The following is a 17583-nucleotide window of genomic DNA, read 5'->3' as shown; positions in this document are numbered from 1 at the left end:
TGTAATGTGATTAGTGTCTGAAAAGCTACATATTTAATTAAGCTTTTAAAACTTAAAACATGAAACTGGTTAGCAGAATTAGGCCGCAAATATATCGTGTAAACTGCAGCAGAACAAAGTAGGATTTTAAATTGGGTTCTCAAGAGGCACGTTTCCATTATATTATGTCTCGCGTACTTTAAATGTTAATGTGCAACTGGCCACACAAACGCAGACATTTTTTCATGGATATAAAAAAACTTAATGAAATATATCCGAAAGGTGTTGTCCGTTTCAAACAAAACCCATAACTCATGACACATCTAATGACTAATGAGTACAGTAAGCTTTATCTAGCTTTAACTGGTTGTAATTAGTCATAATATGAGCTAAGAAATGTTTTGTGAAGCTGAACACTGGGGCTTTTATGCGACCGGCCAGTGTAATTCCTCTGGGGAACATGAGGGCCGTAACACAGCACATAACATGCCGCAGTGGTGACATGCACTGTGTGCGTGTTCATACAACACGGGGGTTTTGGAGTTTGTGTACCTCGCGGAGAGCCCTCGCATACTTTATGAAGGTCAACAGATCCCAGCTTCAATATAAAAACGTTTTAAACAAGGTAAAACAAATTCTGAGTGTCTTTATGATTTTTTAATCAACCTGGAGTGACTGTTCTAGTTCCAGAAATAAGAACAAAATGATCTCTTGATTATACAGTGGAGAAGTAAGTACAGTTGTTCAGTGTTTAAAGAGATATATTGAGGTTTTAAGACAATGTATAATTAACTTAGAAGTTAATTAAACTTTAATATTAATCTACACTTAGCTGCGTATTCTCCACAACATCAAAATTAAATGACTTGCAAATATAACTACCACAGGTCATTTTCAGCTCATATAATCTCTTCTGTAAATCAAATGATGGATTTTTCCATTTCTTGTGTACCTGTTTCCTTTATCATTGATTACACTTTCTACTTTGCTTCTTTAGAAATGAAAACAAATGGATTTTATTACTATAATTTCTTTGTCTGTGTGTGTGGCTCAACAGTTAGCATGGTGGTCTTAAGTGTTCAAGAACTGCAAGTCTGACTCCTGGTCCTGGCTATTTGTGCTGCAGAAGTTCCATGTCTTCCCTGTGTTTGTGGAGTTCTGCGTCTTCCCTGTGTTTGTGGAGTTCTATGTCTTCCCTGTGTTTGTGGAGTTCTGCGTCTTCCCTGTGTTTGTGGAGTTCTATGTCATCCCTGTGTTTGTGGAGTTCTGCGTCTTCCCTGTGTTTGTGGAGTTCTGCGTCTTCCCTGTGTTTGTGGAGTTCTATGTCTTCCCTGTGTTTGCGGAGTTCTGTGTCATCCCTGTGTTTGTGGAGTTCTGTGTCTTCCCTGTGTTTGTGGAGTTCTATGTCATCCCTGTGTTTGTGGAGTTCTATGTCGTCCCTGTGTTTGTGGAGTTCTATGTCATCCCTGTGTTTGTGGAGTTCTGTGTCATCCCTGTGTTTGTGGAGTTCTGTGTCTTCCCTGTGTTTGTGGAGTTCTGTGTCTTCCCTGTGTTTGCGGAGTTCTATGTCATCCCTGTGTTTGCGGAGTTCTGTGTCATCCCTGTGTTTGTGGAGTTCTGTGTCTTCCCTGTGTTTGTGGAGTTCTATGTCATCCCTGTGTTTGTGGAGTTCTATGTCATCCCTGTGTTTGTGGAGTTCTATGTCATCCCTGTGTTTGTGGAGTTCTATGTCATCCCTGTGTTTGTGGAGTTCTATGTCATCCCTGTGTTTGTGGCGTTCTATGTCATCCCTGTGTTTGTGGAGTTCTATGTCATCCCTGTGTTTGTGGAGTTCTGCATCTTCCTTGTGTTTTTGGAGTTCTATGTCTTCCCTGTGTTTGTGGAGTTCTATGTCATCCCTGTGTTTGTGGCGTTCTATGTCATCCCTGTGTTTGTGGAGTTCTATGTCATCCCTGTGTTTGTGGAGTTCTATGTCATCCCTGTGTTTGTGGAGTGCTATGTCATCCCTGTGTTTGTGGAGTTCTATGTCATCCCTGTGTTTGTGGAGTGCTATGTCATCTCTGTCTTCCCTGTGTTTGTGGAGTTCTGTGTCATCCCTGTGTTTGTGGAGTTCTATGTCATCCCTGTGTTTGTGGAGTCCTGCGTCTTCCCTGTGTTTGTGGAGTTCTATGTCATCCCTGTGTTTGTGGAGTTCTATGTCATCCCTGTGTTTGTGGAGTGCTATGTCATCTCTGTCTTCCCTGTGTTTGTGGAGTTCTGTGTCATCCCTGTGTTTGTGGAGTTCTATGTCATCCCTGTGTTTGTGGAGTTCTATGTCATCCCTGTGTTTGTGGAGTGCTATGTCATCTCTGTCTTCCCTGTGTTTGTGGAGTTCTATGTCATCCCTGTGTTTGTGGAGTTCTATGTCATCCCTGTGTTTGTGGAGTGCTATGTCATCCCTGTGTTTGTGGAGTTCTATGTCATCCCTGTGTTTGTGGAGTGCTATGTCATCTCTGTCTTCCCTGTGTTTGTGGAGTTCTGTGTCATCCCTGTGTTTGTGGAGTTCTATGTCATCCCTGTGTTTGTGGAGTCCTGCGTCTTCCCTGTGTTTGTGGAGTTCTATGTCATCCCTGTGTTTGTGGAGTTCTATGTCATCCCTGTGTTTGTGGAGTTCTGTGTCATCCCTGTGTTTGTGGAGTTCTATGTCATCCCTGTGTTTGTGGAGTTCTGTGTCATCCCTGTGTTTGTGGAGTTCTATGTCATCCCTGTGTTTGTGGGCACTACAATAATAAATAAACCAATGAAAATGAGCTGGAATTAATATCCTAAATGTCAGACTTTTATAATTTTTTAAATCCATACAACATTTAATATACAATCTACTGTACATATATTTAATACGCCTGCATTTCCTTTAGCACATTTCTGAAGACCTCCACACAAACTTTGCCCCTGGGGTGTGTCACTGAGGCCAGCTTCCATGCCTCTTCAAACACTGCTTCACTGATGTCAACACCCAAATTCCTGAATATCTGTGAGATCTGAAGCACGAAGAAGAAGCAGAGGCATGAACATCTCCCACAGCGGTTTAGGGTTGAACTCCAAACAGCACAGCACACTAGATACCTGAGCTCACCTCTATTTAAGGACGTACATATTTCTCTTAGCCTTTTTCTACTGAAAGTATCACTCAGGGATTTGGTCGTTGCATTTTCGAGAACCTTTTGTGTGCATTGACAACAAAGGCATTCTATTCTATTCTATTATATTATATTCTATCAATTTAAAGTATGAATATACTGTATGTATGAACAAGGGAAAAGAACCTCTTCTTTGGTCCGGGGGGTAAACAGGACCTCCTCAGGGACGCCTTTCTGGGAGTAGATTGTGGGGTGAAGCAGGCCGTGTGCCGCTGACGCATCTCCGTAGTTTGTCCTGTCACCGAGACGTTTCACCGGCTGGGCAGCCAAGTCGGTGTGGACAGTAGGGACTCCATATGTACGGGCGTCTGAGAGACGGTAAAAAGTACAACAATGAAATCCTAGGTGGGAATCTGAAAAAGAAACGGTTGCAAAGTGTAGTTAAGCCTTATTTTCAAAATGTCTTGAGTACCAGCTGATGTGTTAATTGGATGCTGAACCTGATGGATGGTAATACCAAGGAAAATAGCTGCAGGAAACGTACTTCATACATACATGTCCAATTAAAAAAAAGTAGTGGGAAATAGCAGATAATTGAAAATAAATGTAAAAAAATCTCCTTACTCAAGTAACTGATCATATACATCAGTGTTTCCCAGTCGAGGCCTCGGGGGCCTACAGGCAGTCCAAGTTTTTGCTCTAGGAGCTGGCAGGGACTGTCTGGCAAGGAGCTAGGAGGGAGCAAAAATGTGGACTGTCTGGCAGGGAGCTGGAAGAGAGCAAAAATGTGGACTGTCTGGCAGGGAGCTGGAAGGGAGCAAAAATGTGGAATGCCTGGCAAGGAGCTGGAAGGGAGCAAAAATATGGACTGTCTGGCAGGGAGCTGGAAGAGAGCAAAAATGTGGACTGTCTGGCAGGGAGCTGGAAGGGAGCAAAAATGTGGACTGCCTGGCAGGGAGCTGGAAGGGAGCAAAAACACAGAGCATCTCTGGGTCCCCGAGGACTGGATTGGGAGACACTGACACACAGGTACATGTCTGAAAGGAATCCCGTATATAGCAAAGGGCTTGCAGTTTAACAACTGATTAAAAAACCACAGGACTTTTGCGGATCTTATTTTAAAGCAGTCATCTATGTATTTCTGCGTTTTTTATTCCCCCCACTCACTATCACAGGTGGGACCGCCCACAACAGCGTGCATCATTGAGGAGGAGGCGATGCTGCGGCTGGGCACGGTTCTGGGCCGGGCTCTAGGTGTCCTCAGGGTACCGTCCACGTGGGTTTGCTCCAAGTGCCCATGCCTGGTCCGGGTCTCCGATGCCGCTGCTGTCTTGGCTCTCTGGAGTCGGTTGATGTGAGAATCTGCATGGGCAGTTCCGTGTGGGTGTAATAAAATAAGGGAAGGAACAAGAGCACGTTACACTATGCCCCAGTGTTAGAGGTTATGCACACTATCTTGAAAGATTGTGGCTTTGTAATCCTGAAAAGGGAGACTCTTGACCCCAGTATATACAATCATAGCACCTTGGGAACTGTAGTTTGTTAAATATAAAGCTAGCTCATAAAAATGAATGATGTGCGAGTCCAATATAAATAAACAAGATTGATAAAAACTGAGCAATTAACCTCCAGTGAGAATCTGCTCTTCCCATTCTTTGATCGTCAAGTTATCCCTCCAGTTGAGAAGATCAAAAAATCCCAGGAAGTCTATCTGTCCATCTTCATTTCTGCCACAGATCTCCATCACAGCATCAAGGACGGGGGTGCTGAGGTCAAGGTTAAACATGTGACAGGCATCCTGCAGCTCTTCTTTATTGATGAACCCCTCGCCATTCTGTGGACCAACAAAAAAATCTCTATAACCCATTTATTTCATTTTATTTTTTTTATCAAATCATATTCATATATATTTCAGTTGCCAAGTGTGTAACATCTGCTATCTTCATAGACTGGCAGTTTACTACTATAAATAATTAATACATAGCATGCACTGCTGGCCATGACCGGAAGGCACCCCATCAGAGTATGAAGCCTTTGCACTGCCACATGTGATGAAAAGTTTTCCCAATATTATGAATTTTATTATCTTAAGTTGAGGTGTATAACTGTGGCCCGTTATGGATACCTTGTCAAAGTGCCTAAATGCCTGCAGCAAAGGGGTAAAGTTGTGGAATCTGTCCCTCTTCAGATGTTGACGGGCAGCAATGACAAGGGATCGACGTTCGTTCGTCCCTCGCAGACCCCCCTCAGGGAGCCCTTGGTATAGGATGTCACCAACACCTTCAAATTAAATATTTTAATTCCACAATTAAATGCTGTGCATCTACAAACTCTTTTTATGCATCTAAATTAAAAGCATTTTACATTAATTTAGATCTACTATATGCAGACCTTTTTAAGGTCTATATTATACAGTCCAGTCCCACCCTCTGGAAACGGTTACCCATGTGCAGCAGCCAGGTGTTGCGTGGGGGTCCCCTCGGCCTGGTCCAGCCTCTCGAGCCCCCAGCAGTGAGGATCCTGTGAGCCGGATCCCCCTCAGGGAAACGCGCCACATGGCCGTAGTGCCGTAACTGACGCTCCCTCACAATGCAGGTAATGTGCCTCATTTGGGACTCATCTAGCAACTGCTCATTCAACACAAAGTCAAACCAGCGGTACCCAAAGAATCTCCGAAGAGACACAGTACCGATGGAGTCCAGTCTTCATCTCAGCCCACTGGATAGTGTCCATGTCTCACAGCCATACAGCCAGACTGGGAGCAGCGGGACTCTAAAGGCTTGAACCTTCGTCCTCTTGGCTAAAGCCAATCGGGAGCCACACACCCCTTTCCAGCGACCTCGTGGCCCCCCCGTGCTCGCTCAATCCGTCTGCTGACTTCATACGACATGGATGCCGCCGCTGAAGGTAGGTGAATCTCTCGACAAGGCCGCCATTCTCCCCACACACAGAAACACTGCTGATGACTCTACCTAACGGCCCATCTGCATTAATACGTTTTTGTTTAGTAAAAATTTTCTTCCGATTTAGCCTTTCCTGATTAGCTCTCTTCGTTTCGATGTATCTTTTCCTAATTGGTTATTCTTCAAGGGAATGAAGAATCACTTTGCCTTTGTTTTCACAGAAGTAAGTCACATGTGAGTACGGAGGATACTCAGGACTCTCGCTACCTGGCATAGGTTTGCTTGCTTGTGTGCAACTAAGTCATGTTTTGTGTAAATTGTATGCTGTTTACAACTACTGCATGCACTGATGCAGCGTGTTGAGCAGCATGCACTGATGCAGCGTGTTGGGCAGCATGCACTGATGCAGCGTGTTGGGCAGCATGCACTGATGCAGCGTGTTGGGCATTAAAGTTTAGGGTTTTAGTAAACCCTAAAGTTTGGAGGACCACTTGCGGATGCAGTTTAACATCATACCCAGGACAAAAAGGAGGATTACAGCTTAATTCTTAGAAAACTTATTTAAAAATGTATTATCAGGATAAAAGATGAATAAAATGAAAAACAATTAAATTATACTATAGCAAACATCCATCCATCCATTTTCCACCCCGCTGTTCCTACTGGGTCGCGGGGGGTCCGGAGCCTATCCTGGAAGCAATGGGCACGAGGTAGGGAACAACCCAGGATGGGGGGCCAGCCCATCGCAGGGCACATTCACACACCATTCACTCACACATGCACACCTATGGGCAATTTAGCAACTCCGATTAGCCACAGCATGTTTTTGGATCGTGGGGGGAAACCAGAGTACCCGGAGGAAACCCCACAACGACATGGGGAGAACATGCAAACTCCACACACATGTGACCCAGGCGGAGACTCGAACCCGGGTCCCAGAGGTGTGAGGCGACAGTGCTAACCACTGCACCACCATGCCGCCCCCAGTGCTAACCACTGCACCACCATGCCGCCCCCTATAGCGAACATATTTCCCAGATATAAAGAATTATGAATTGCAATTCATTTAAATAAAATCTGTTATCTAATGCTTTGTTTTTACTGTAAGGATACTGCTCATGTTTATGATACATATTAATTACTGTACTGTACTGTACTGTATCTCCAAATAAATCAGTATTTCAGTCTAGGGCTCCCCCTACTGAGAGAAAATCTATAAAAATATTCAGTATGAAATATTCAATGTGTGCAGTTGCTCTCTCTCTCTCTCTCTAAATATATATATACATGTGAGTGTGTGTGTGTGTGTGTGTGTGTGTGTGTGCGTGTGTGCGTGTACATTTCATTTCATTCTTCATTGTCACAATCTAGTAATTTGAAGGAAGTCAAGAAAATAAAAACTTACCGAATTTATCACAAGAGGACAGAATCCCAAATGTGTGATTTTCTGGAACATTCAGTGTTTCTGCAATTCTATAACAAACACAATATTGCTTCATAAAATGAGTTACACATAGCAATACTGAAAGCTATGCTTCCTGCATTCATATTCCTGCCTGCCAGGGTCTGACTTACGGGTCATGCACCTTCCCGGTCTGTGGCTGAGTCCTCCTCCTGAAGTCATCGTATCGCATTGAAACTAACTTCCCCTCATTCTGCCTTTGGGGACAGTTGTAACAGTATACAAAGTGGATTCCATCTGTTTGCAGTCATTGCTGTTAATGTTCATTTGATCAAAGGGTTTAACAAAAGCAAGGAGATTTAACAAAGTGGAATTCATGCAGGTATTATATACAGCAAATCCTAAATCCTACAAATGAGGAATAATTATAGTCATATGACCATTGAGGCTGGACCATTAAGGCCATAAATGCCCCTTTTCCTTGCTCTCCATATGCTTCCTGAATTGTAGGTACAGAAGATGGGTGGATGGATGGATGGATGGATGGGTGGATGGATGGATGGATGGATGGGTGGATGGATGGGTGGATGGATGGATGGATGGATGGATGGATGGGTGGATGGATGGATGGATGGATGGGTGGATGGGTGGATGGATGGATGGATGGGTGGATGGATGGGTGGATGGATGGGTGGATGGATGGATGGATGGATGGGTGGATGGATGGATGGCCAAAATCCTGTTTGCTCTTCATGCTAAACAAAATACATCACATAGATGCAATAACTTTGGAAGACACCATAAGCCTCTCTGGTACATCTGAAATGGCAGATTAATTTAACTTTGCATGTTTCCCTTAATTCCTTCCATATTTTCTTAAGCCGGTGCTGCAGTTACTGATCTTAATCAAAACTGAAATTGACTCTTACAGCCAGTGGAGACTCTTGGCGACTCTCCGTCCATCATTGTAGTGGGGGGTGGAGAGTCCAAACCGGCAGTCCCCCCTAACGTGGCTGCAGTTATAATTCCTGCTGATACGTTCACCTGGCCAAGAGAGATCTTATTGACACTAAAAAGCCAACTTGTTAACGGGGCAGAAATTATTAATGATCGACAGAGGTGGAAAGTTCAGGTCCAGAGAGTACAAATTCAGACCAAGGTTTTGTTTCAACCAACCAGTTGAGCATAAAGAGTCACAGTCACAGAGTCACAGAGGACTCAACTGGCTGGTTGAAACAAAATCGCGGCCTGGATTTGTACTCTCCGGCCCTGTAATCTCCACCTCTGTTCATCAGTACATTTGGGAAATTTGAGAAAATCTAGCATTCGCATGATCATTTCACTACTAATTCTTAGTGCCAAGTGAGGAATCATTTATTTTTTATGCAAATATTTCCATATGTAAAATTCATAATTCATAAAATTACCCCAAAGATTACAAATTTGTGTACATTTTTCACCATAACATATTTTATACATGAAATGAATAACAATAATAACAATAATAAGTGAGTAATTCATGAGGGAAGGGCCTTGTGAACAGGAGGGTGGGTGGGCAGAGTCTTTACGTCTTTACTTACCCACACTGTATGCATGGTGAGACCTGACGTACAACTGGTGACCTTCCTCACTCTCTTTTTTTACCTGCTCTGGAGTCTTCAAGGGGTTAATAATGACACCGGCTTTCACAGCTGCACATGTGAGAAACAGTGACAATTACATTCAGCCGTCAATGTATGCAACAGTTGGTCTGAACTAACCTACAAGGCAGAATTCTAGGTATTCAACTAAATATGAAAACAATATGGTCCCAAAATTAAAGAATTTGCACTGATTTCTAAATATGTGTATTTAAAATTCACTTGCATTTGGCTTAATAGACCTTCTGGGGGACAGAAATAAATATGTATAACAAGTATTTTTAAGTTAGTGAGACCTTCATGTACAGAAACGAAGAATATTTTACGCTGTAACAAATTGCTACGTATGTTAAACGTCAGATGAAAAGAATGACATAGTATCAAAGATTTGTTTTTTTACTTACACTGAGTGGACTTCACGCCAAATGCAGTTGTACTAGGGTCCAGTCCCGGTGGCAGTCTGGAGCGCTGATCATGTGATCTCCCAAGGGGGGCACTGCTGTTGCTGAAATAGCCAGCTTCCTGTAGCTGTTGGAGTCTGTGCTGATAGACGGTGTTTGGTTTCGGGTTAATTACTAACCCTCCCTGATGGAAACAAAACAAAGCTGTTGAACATGATGTTTATTAATATTTCAATTCCTTGGTGGGATTATTATCGAAAGTGTAGACTTAAAACATCTTAGCTAAATATGATCAACATTTTTCTTATCTCGTGTATTCCCGATTGTCTTCCGGCAATTAATACATAACACTAGGGGGCAGCGTGCGACACAGTGGGCTCAGATTCTGTGCCCGTGATCAGAAGGTTGCCGTTTGGAGCCTTGGCACATCTGTGGGTGTGCTTGAGCAAGACCCTTAACCCCCAGCTCCCCAGGTGTCGCTATGGCTAGCTGCCCTTACAGCCAGCCTGCTCTCCCCCACAGAGAGCAAGTAGGGGGGGCCACAAAGAGAATTTCCGCACAGGGACCAATAAAGTATCAATCAATAAAACAACATTTATTATATCAATTCTAAATGTGAAGTACACCTTTACAATTTGTGATCCTCACATTATGCTCCATATGATACAAACCACATATCTGATTTATTTCTTACAAATATAAAACAAGAGAGGCATAATAGATTTCTAACATGTGACATATGACAAGGAACACGTGAAACCATTTTAGTTCAGCCATGTAACATGGGGCTGCAAACTGTAAATTGTCAAAGGATAAGTATCTTACAGGAATGCCTCTTGTTTAAGAAGAGGAAGGTGGACAGCAAACCCAGAAATCTGCGTTGTAATACCACGGTCAACTCTGGAATGCTTATCGTCCCGAAAGTCTGAGTATCTACACTAAATTTGCCCTCTCACACTCCAGGCTATTGAGCTGATGTTACGTCTTGTCCATCTTTCCTCCCTTCTATGAGGACTCACGTTTACAGAGGCCTTGGTCATCACGCCATGGCGCAGTGCGCTGGCGATGTCGGGGTCACCAGCCTTCCCATAAAACACTCGGGTTGCCCCAACCTCTGGACGCCTGGTGTTCAGGAACTTCTTGATCACTGGTGGAGTGGCGGGCTGCTAAATTGTACAGACATCGTTAAATAATCTAAAATGTAAAGTGATAGAAGACGGTTTAGCTTATAGTATTATTAAAAGATTTAACAGCCCCTCGATTAAAGCATTAATGATTGTTTTCATTAATGTAACAAATACGAGTACTGTGTACAGCTCATAAAACTTACCCTGGGTGTCATCTGCAGACAAGTTTTTACCTCGTCATCCGTGGGTAGGTGTTTACCTGCCTGCAAGTGTAAGGAAAAAAACGATTATTTACGATTAGTAAGGCGGAAAGTCATGAACATGAGAACAAAATATTTTTAATAAAAATGAGCCATCTAACATTACACAATTTTTTATCTTTAAATAATAAATAATAGATTGCTACATTGAAATAATTACCGCATGTATATTTGGAAACCAGTTTTGGCATGAGGAAACATGTGTCGTGTTTTGCTCAGTCTGAGTCATATTTCTTGTAAGACAAAATAAAGTCGGAACAAGACACTATATTAACTTCCTTCTGCACAGAAGAAGTTGTCCATATCCGCCGATCAGGTAAGCAGTCTGTCATGCCATCTATCTCACGGAATGTTTATGACTTGTAACTTAGCAACAGTTACCCAGATGCGGCATCTACACAGCCTTGCACTTCCTATGACAGCGACGCAACAGCAGATGAAAACTAACTTGTAGAAATATTAAGCGCGTGTTTATGAAACTGAAATTAGTATAATAGTATGCCGTTTGGTACTACTGTCCTCAGCAAAATGAAAGTTATACTCATAAAGATATGAATACTTGTGTTTCTGAATTGATATGTAAACCTGCTCAGCACGTTGCCAGGCTCAGGACCTAATTTAAATTTCAGGTGCATTGTTTTATCCTAGCATGCCTTAGTAAGATCTAAAGGGTGTCACTTCATTTTACGGTTGCAGTTCTGGATAGGATTTTATCTTTGTTTCAAAGACATAATGACGAAATGCTAGGCCAGTACAGGGGAGTCACAAACCATCTTTCAAGACAATTAGATAAAATGTTTTACTTTTTTTCTTTGGTAGGAGGTAGATTTATCCCTAAAATTCCTGTTTTATTTTAGTGACAACTAAATAATATGTAATCCTTTTTGAAACTAATTTAACTTTGTGTGACTGACGCTCTGAAATATTGGCCTACATACGTGGAATAATCATCACGCGTGATGGACTCTAAGAACCTGAAACGATGACTTTCTTATCGATATAATCTGAATAGAATGAGGGAACGCAAGCCGGTCTCAGACACCGAGGGGAACTCGCCGTTTACGGAGGTACAGTGTGCGACGGAGCAGAAACCGATCTGGGGTCGGAATTCATCTCGCCCTCTAATACGGACATGCATGGTCTTTACATTACACAGTTGTGGAGAAGCCAATCTAAAGGCAAATTTCACCGTGCTGACAGATACTGAGGGACGCTGTATTAACACCGGGCGGCAGTGCAGACACCGATCTGGGGTCAGAATCGGCCGCGCCGGGTGAGCAGAATGGGTGTCTGACGTGGCACGAGGGGCGGAAATCCTTACGTACGTGAGTGTTTTCGCTCTGAGGGGAAGTTAGGAGGGACAGAGGGGGTGCTGTGTGGGGCAGAAATTTCAGTTTTATAGAAGTAGCCGCGAATAAAACTTGGTGACTAATATTCCCCTAAACGGCCGTCGGTACGGAAAAGCGGAGAGCGCTGCACTTGGCGCGGCCTTCAGGTAAGTGGGCTAGCGGGCGGCTAGCGGTTCCGGGGGGCGGAGGTGGGGGGCTCCTGCCAGGCAGTAACTGTAGGCCAAACTCGGCCAGGAAATGAAAATAGCCGGCGGATATTTGACGGTATTTTGTAATTAGCGTTTCATTACCCGGGTGTCTCCGTCTATGACTCGGCGTGTCATTATCTACGCCCTAAGTCCGTTTAGAGGCGGCTGGGTGGGTTTGTTTATATTTCTAGGTGTCACTTACTTTGACTTATATTAACAGTTTTTTTTGCATGTGAGACCAAAATTTACGAAACTGCGGATTAATTTAATATCTCACGGAAGAAACTTAGATGGCTTTGCGCAGTGTGTTTAGGTGGGCAGTGTATTTCTTGATTGTCTTCCGAATTATTTGTACTTTAGCCGTACTTTCTTAGTCTGCGATGCATTTACACTTTTGTTAAAACATAAGTGGCTCGTTTTTTTGTGTTTTTGGGGAAATAAAACTTGGCATGAGTAAACGTCACATAGAGCAGTGAGACGAGCTTCGCTGGTGTCTTTGTATTGATGTCGGGTGGCAGAGAAAACGCTGTAATTCCCGTAAAATGTGCGGGGAAACAAAGCGACGCCCATCTGCGACATTTAAGTCGCCACTGGCGTTACCTGTGACTATGCCTTGACTTTGAAACTTTGTTAAACCGCAGCATTTCGTTGCCATTACCTTGTTAACATAGTATGACTACTCTGACTTATTACTTTCACGTTTGGTATGTATGTCATCGTTATATTTGGTGCCGTAATTTAAAGTCAGTAATCGCAATAGACCAGTTCCTGTTTTATCGCGATAGACAGATCATGCTTGAATGTATCAGTAACTTAACGAGGCTTGCGTGTGTGTGTTTCATTATTAAAACTATCCCTTAATGATTTTTGTTGAATTCAAATGCCATCAGCTTCCTACTGAAAAGATATAGAATACGATTTGCTTTGTGGCGCTCTTGTTGTCAAAGCATTATTTTAAGTTCTGTTTAAGAGAGACATTTTTAGACAAATTTTGGGAAAATGAGTGTCACTCGCAGAACAAGAATCCCGCAACATTGTTTTAAATTATTATTTAGAAAATCTGGTATTTATCTGTAATGAAAAAAATAGTACCATGCCCCCCCCCCTTTCAAGTTTCAAGTTAAATTTTGAAGAATATTTAGACACCCTGTGAATTATTCAAATGTTTCACTGCACCATTTTGTGAAATTCCTGGATCCACTCTGGTACCATTAACGTAGCGTCATTTTTGTTATTTAGTCGTGGTTTGCTGGCAGCATACCAAAAGTGACTGCGGGAACTATGTTATGGTCATAGAAAAAATTAATTCCTCGATGGCACAATCTGTTGTCATTCTGAGTTTTTGCCCAAAAGTCATGATGTGTTCCTCAAATCGAACACTGCTGTGGAATCCCTATAATCTCCATTAGCCTTCACTCTTTGATTGTACATAATTATTAAGCTGACCATTATAGAAAGTTTATTATTTTCCTCTCATCTCTCCTTGTCTATAGAAATGGCTGCTAACCTTTTAAGTAGAAAGTGAGTGTTGGGTGTATCCAGTGAGTTTCAAGGCTCCAGAAGGACTGCCACAGGATATTGAGCGAAAAGTAATAGGGGTGTGCTTTGAGATGCTTGACCAAGTTCATTTCCTTAATTTGGTAGTGATTGCTGGCCCATAGTATGACAACACCTGGGACTGCTTCCTGGGCCTGTGTGTGACTTTGGGCTAATGTTGGACATGAAAGATCAGAAATCCCTGAAAAGGATATATATCATCCAAATCAAGTGGGTGTGAATGAGCAGCAGAATTTTGAATGCTTTGTAAATTACCTAAACTTGGTCCTTCCCCAGGATTGGAACAACGTGAAAAGCACTCTGCAGTTACGTGAGAGATCTTATTGGCTGTGTCCTCCCTGTTCTTTTGAAGTTCTAAGAGCAACCAGTTGAGAACCGCCCATTAGTCCTGAGCAGAAACTGGATTGAGATTATGGCAAATCGCGGAGGAGCTACACGGCCGAATGGAGCAAACACCGGGAACAAGATCTGCCAGTTTAAGTTAGTGCTTCTAGGGGAATCTGCAGTGGGGAAATCAAGCCTTGTGCTCCGTTTTGTTAAGGGACAGTTCCATGAGTTCCAGGAGAGCACAATAGGAGGTAAGTCAAGCAATTTTAGACAGTACAGTCATTTATACAGTGTAACTATGGCGTGAAGCTTCCTTTGTATAGCTTGATATTTTTTTAAGTGATTTAGCGATTTATTTTTTATAGAGCAGAACCAGAGAAAGCTCTGTTATTTTTGTGTTTGACTTAGCGGCCTTCCTGACCCAGACAGTTTGTTTGGATGATACAACGGTGAAGTTTGAGATCTGGGACACAGCTGGACAGGAACGTTACCACAGTTTAGCACCCATGTACTACAGAGGTGCGCAGGCCGCCATTGTGGTGTATGACATCACAAACAAAGTGAGTCGCAATAATGTCGTACGTGAAGTAAGAGATGAGCAGTGGGACACAGGTATTGCTGGTGTAATATACAAATAGATCCATCCTCAGTTCCATCTGAGTGAACCTGTGGACGTTTACCTCAAAATGTGGTGAAACTCACATTACCTCTTGTGAACGTCAATGGCAGATGCAGTGTAGAGCGATTTTGTATTTAGGGCATTTATGAAGAAGAGTGGCAGCTACATTTCTTAGGTCATTCATCTTTCTGTTTCTCTTGTAATTAAATTTTATTTAAATTAAACCTAGTGAATACTTTGCTCGCTTGCACAGTCATAATTTATTTTATTTAACGTTCCAACTCTGTTGTAGCTTTTACTTTGGCAAGTACCCGGATGGATGAATTGTATTTTGTTCAAGGCTGGATGGAAAATGTATTATAAATACTGGCATAGTGAACTTCACAGTGTCATTTTCTTTATTTTTTTGCTCAGTGCTTAATACTAAAAATGAATATTAGTTGATACCCTGTTGCAGCCAAAGGATAATTATGTACTCTGTGCATTTTCTTTTTAAATGAATTTATTAAAAAAAAATACATTACCTAATTTTCCTTGAAATGATTAACATAAAGTCTGAAAAACAAGGATGCTGGATGAATATATATGCATTTTGCTAGTATAGATGTCCCTGTAAACCTGTTTTGTTCTGTTAATATGTGTAAAGCCATTAAGTAGCATTCAACAGTTTTAATGGCTTATCAATGGGGGGGAAAAGCATTTTTGGCATCTTTTACAAAGCTCAGTATTAACTAACTCTTCTGCTTTTTTTGGGATAATCAGGAATCATTTGCACGTGCAAAAAACTGGGTGAAAGAACTTCAAAGACAAGCAAGTCCCAGTATTGTTATGGCTTTGGCTGGGAACAAGGCTGACCTCGCAAACAAGAGGGCTGTGGACTTTCAGGTCGCGTTCAGTTCTGTCATTTCTGAACCTGACCCCTTCTAAAAGTGATTCTTATCGTAATCCATATTACGGTGCTTTTTTGTATTTAAAAGGATTCTGCAAAGATAACAATAATTCATTTTTTTAGGAAGCGCAGTCATATGCAGATGAAAACAGTTTACTGTTCATGGAGACGTCTGCAAAAACCTCAGTGAATGTGAATGACATCTTCATGGAAATTGGTATGTTTACTGCCGTCTTTCTCATCCAGTCAACAAAAAACAAAATGTCTGTGAGAATGTCATCCAACTGTCCCCCCTCCCCTCCCCCCATGTCCAGCAAAGAGGTTGCCCAAGAATGAAGCCCAAGCTTCTGGGCCGGGCGCTGGCAGAACCCGGGGTGTGGACCTAACTGAGACAGCCCAGCCCAGCAAGAGCTCCTGCTGTAGTAGTAACTAACCCGATTTCTTCTACTCCTCCAAGCTTACCTCACTTTCTAACTGAGTAACACTCGGACTGGAACCACTTCATCCCAAACCAGCTCTCTGGAATAGTAAAAGACTGTGTAGCTGCATTTCTAATACTTTTAAACTTTTTTTTACACGATCTCAGAGATTATGAACGCACGTATCACTACAAGGCCGAAACATTTTTTTTTGACAGTTCAGAAATATGCTATTAAACTAACAATTGTAAAGATGACGACAGAAAAGGCAAAGGATGGCTGACTGGTGGAGGAGGAGAGGTGGACTTCAATTCCACTCTCCTAATGAGGTTAAGTTCCCTGTACCCCATTTCCCCGGATGTTAATGGTGTTAGTGACAGCTTTTTAGCGTTTGCCCCATCTGTGCATGCCAAGTCCTCAGGCAGCATTGTGCAGCAGCATACAGTATCGATGCAGTTTATACCTGAACCCACAGCATTTCTCTACTCGGTTGGTTCATTTGCAGCAGAATGTTTTAGTTAACTGTCAAGTGTAACTGCGGGGGTCAGCTAGCAGATGTGACTGTTGGGCGCATGTTCTCTAATTCAGCACAGCATTCCATTTTAAAGTTTTAAAGACATGTCGTAGATCTGGAATTTCCTAAGCGCAATGTCTGTTTATGTTACATTTTGTGCTTAAGAAAAATCTCAGACAATTATCTAAAAACCCAGTCCACAGGTTCTGAGTATCATACAGAAGTCTTGGTTTTATGCTTTGTTCATAGAAAGCGTAGATATTCTACAATTTCCATATTGCGTAATATAAATATGCTGTGAACAGGATGTTGTGGTGTAGTGTACAATGTAAGGCGTGGGAGGTTAAGGTTTTCTTGGGGCTTAGATTAATCAAGCCAACATGAGCAGAAGCAGAGCTACAGTGGGTTTGGATTTTCTTACGTTTAAATTATATTAAATGATGGTGTTTATAAATGTAAGTAGTGTTCAGAGATGATTTTGCATTTTCTTAATGCCCTACCTTTTATATTAATATGTTGGAACATGTCATTAAACTATAACAGCCCATGTAGGAGACCATATACAATTGAAATCTGTTATATCGGATTTATCACAAGTAGCTTGACTGGACTTTCCGACATTCTTTTGCAGCTGAGCTCATGTAATTAATGATGTCATTGTCAGTTATCCTCTCTAATGTTTATTCATTAACTTATGAATAAATTGGTTCATAAACAAGTGCATTCAGCTTGCTTTTATTTGTATTTACTGCGGTACGTATTTTCAGTTCTGAGACACGGTTGGTGTTTATGCAGCCTTTCATAGCTGCACCACATACATATCAGATGTTGTAGTTGTGTAATTGTAGGCCTTTTGGCAGACTGCTGGCACAAAGGGCATCCAGGCCTTG

General features: G+C 42.2%; 2 protein-coding genes across 10 annotated transcripts; one reads left to right on the top strand and one right to left on the bottom strand.

The window, feature by feature from the left end:
* Nucleotides 1-2666: 2666 nt before the first annotated feature.
* efhb (EF-hand domain family, member B) lies at nt 2667-11310 on the bottom strand. 3 transcript variants are annotated; one of them, XM_049026780.1, is made up of 13 exons: nt 10992-11310; nt 10775-10834; nt 10464-10610; nt 9448-9628; nt 8984-9094; nt 8333-8447; nt 7577-7660; nt 7407-7474; nt 5224-5378; nt 4725-4932; nt 4266-4460; nt 3285-3466; nt 2667-2999 (listed from the first exon to the last, which is right to left on the bottom strand). In XM_049026780.1, exons 1-13 carry the CDS (start codon nt 11058-11060, stop codon nt 2853-2855), a joined length of 1722 nt encoding a protein of 573 aa, XP_048882737.1. In that variant the 5' UTR covers nt 11061-11310; the 3' UTR covers nt 2667-2852. The 3 variants fall into 3 exon arrangements, with proteins under 3 accessions (XP_048882737.1, XP_048882738.1, XP_048882740.1); XM_049026781.1 differs by having other exon boundaries at nt 10464-10607; XM_049026783.1 differs by having other exon boundaries at nt 10464-10669; nt 10992-11038.
* Nucleotides 11085-17411, top strand: rab5ab (RAB5A, member RAS oncogene family, b). Of its 7 annotated transcripts, none has more exons than XM_049026788.1 (6): nt 11085-11147; nt 14202-14503; nt 14661-14812; nt 15634-15756; nt 15884-15977; nt 16075-17411. In XM_049026788.1, exons 2-6 carry the CDS (start codon nt 14338-14340, stop codon nt 16191-16193), a joined length of 654 nt encoding a protein of 217 aa, XP_048882745.1. In that variant the 5' UTR covers nt 11085-11147; nt 14202-14337; the 3' UTR covers nt 16194-17411. The 7 variants fall into 7 exon arrangements, with proteins under 7 accessions (XP_048882745.1, XP_048882749.1, XP_048882746.1 ...); XM_049026792.1 differs by having other exon boundaries at nt 11099-11147; nt 14278-14503; XM_049026789.1 differs by lacking the exon at nt 11085-11147 and adding an exon at nt 12135-12152 and having other exon boundaries at nt 14278-14503.
* Nucleotides 17412-17583: the final 172 nt, after the last annotated feature.

This window comes from Brienomyrus brachyistius, chromosome 9 (genome assembly GCF_023856365.1).
Source record: "Brienomyrus brachyistius isolate T26 chromosome 9, BBRACH_0.4, whole genome shotgun sequence".
NCBI lineage: Eukaryota > Metazoa > Chordata > Actinopteri > Osteoglossiformes > Mormyridae > Brienomyrus > Brienomyrus brachyistius.
Note: the sequence above shows the minus strand (reverse complement) of the source record. Positions and strands in the feature narration are given on the sequence as shown.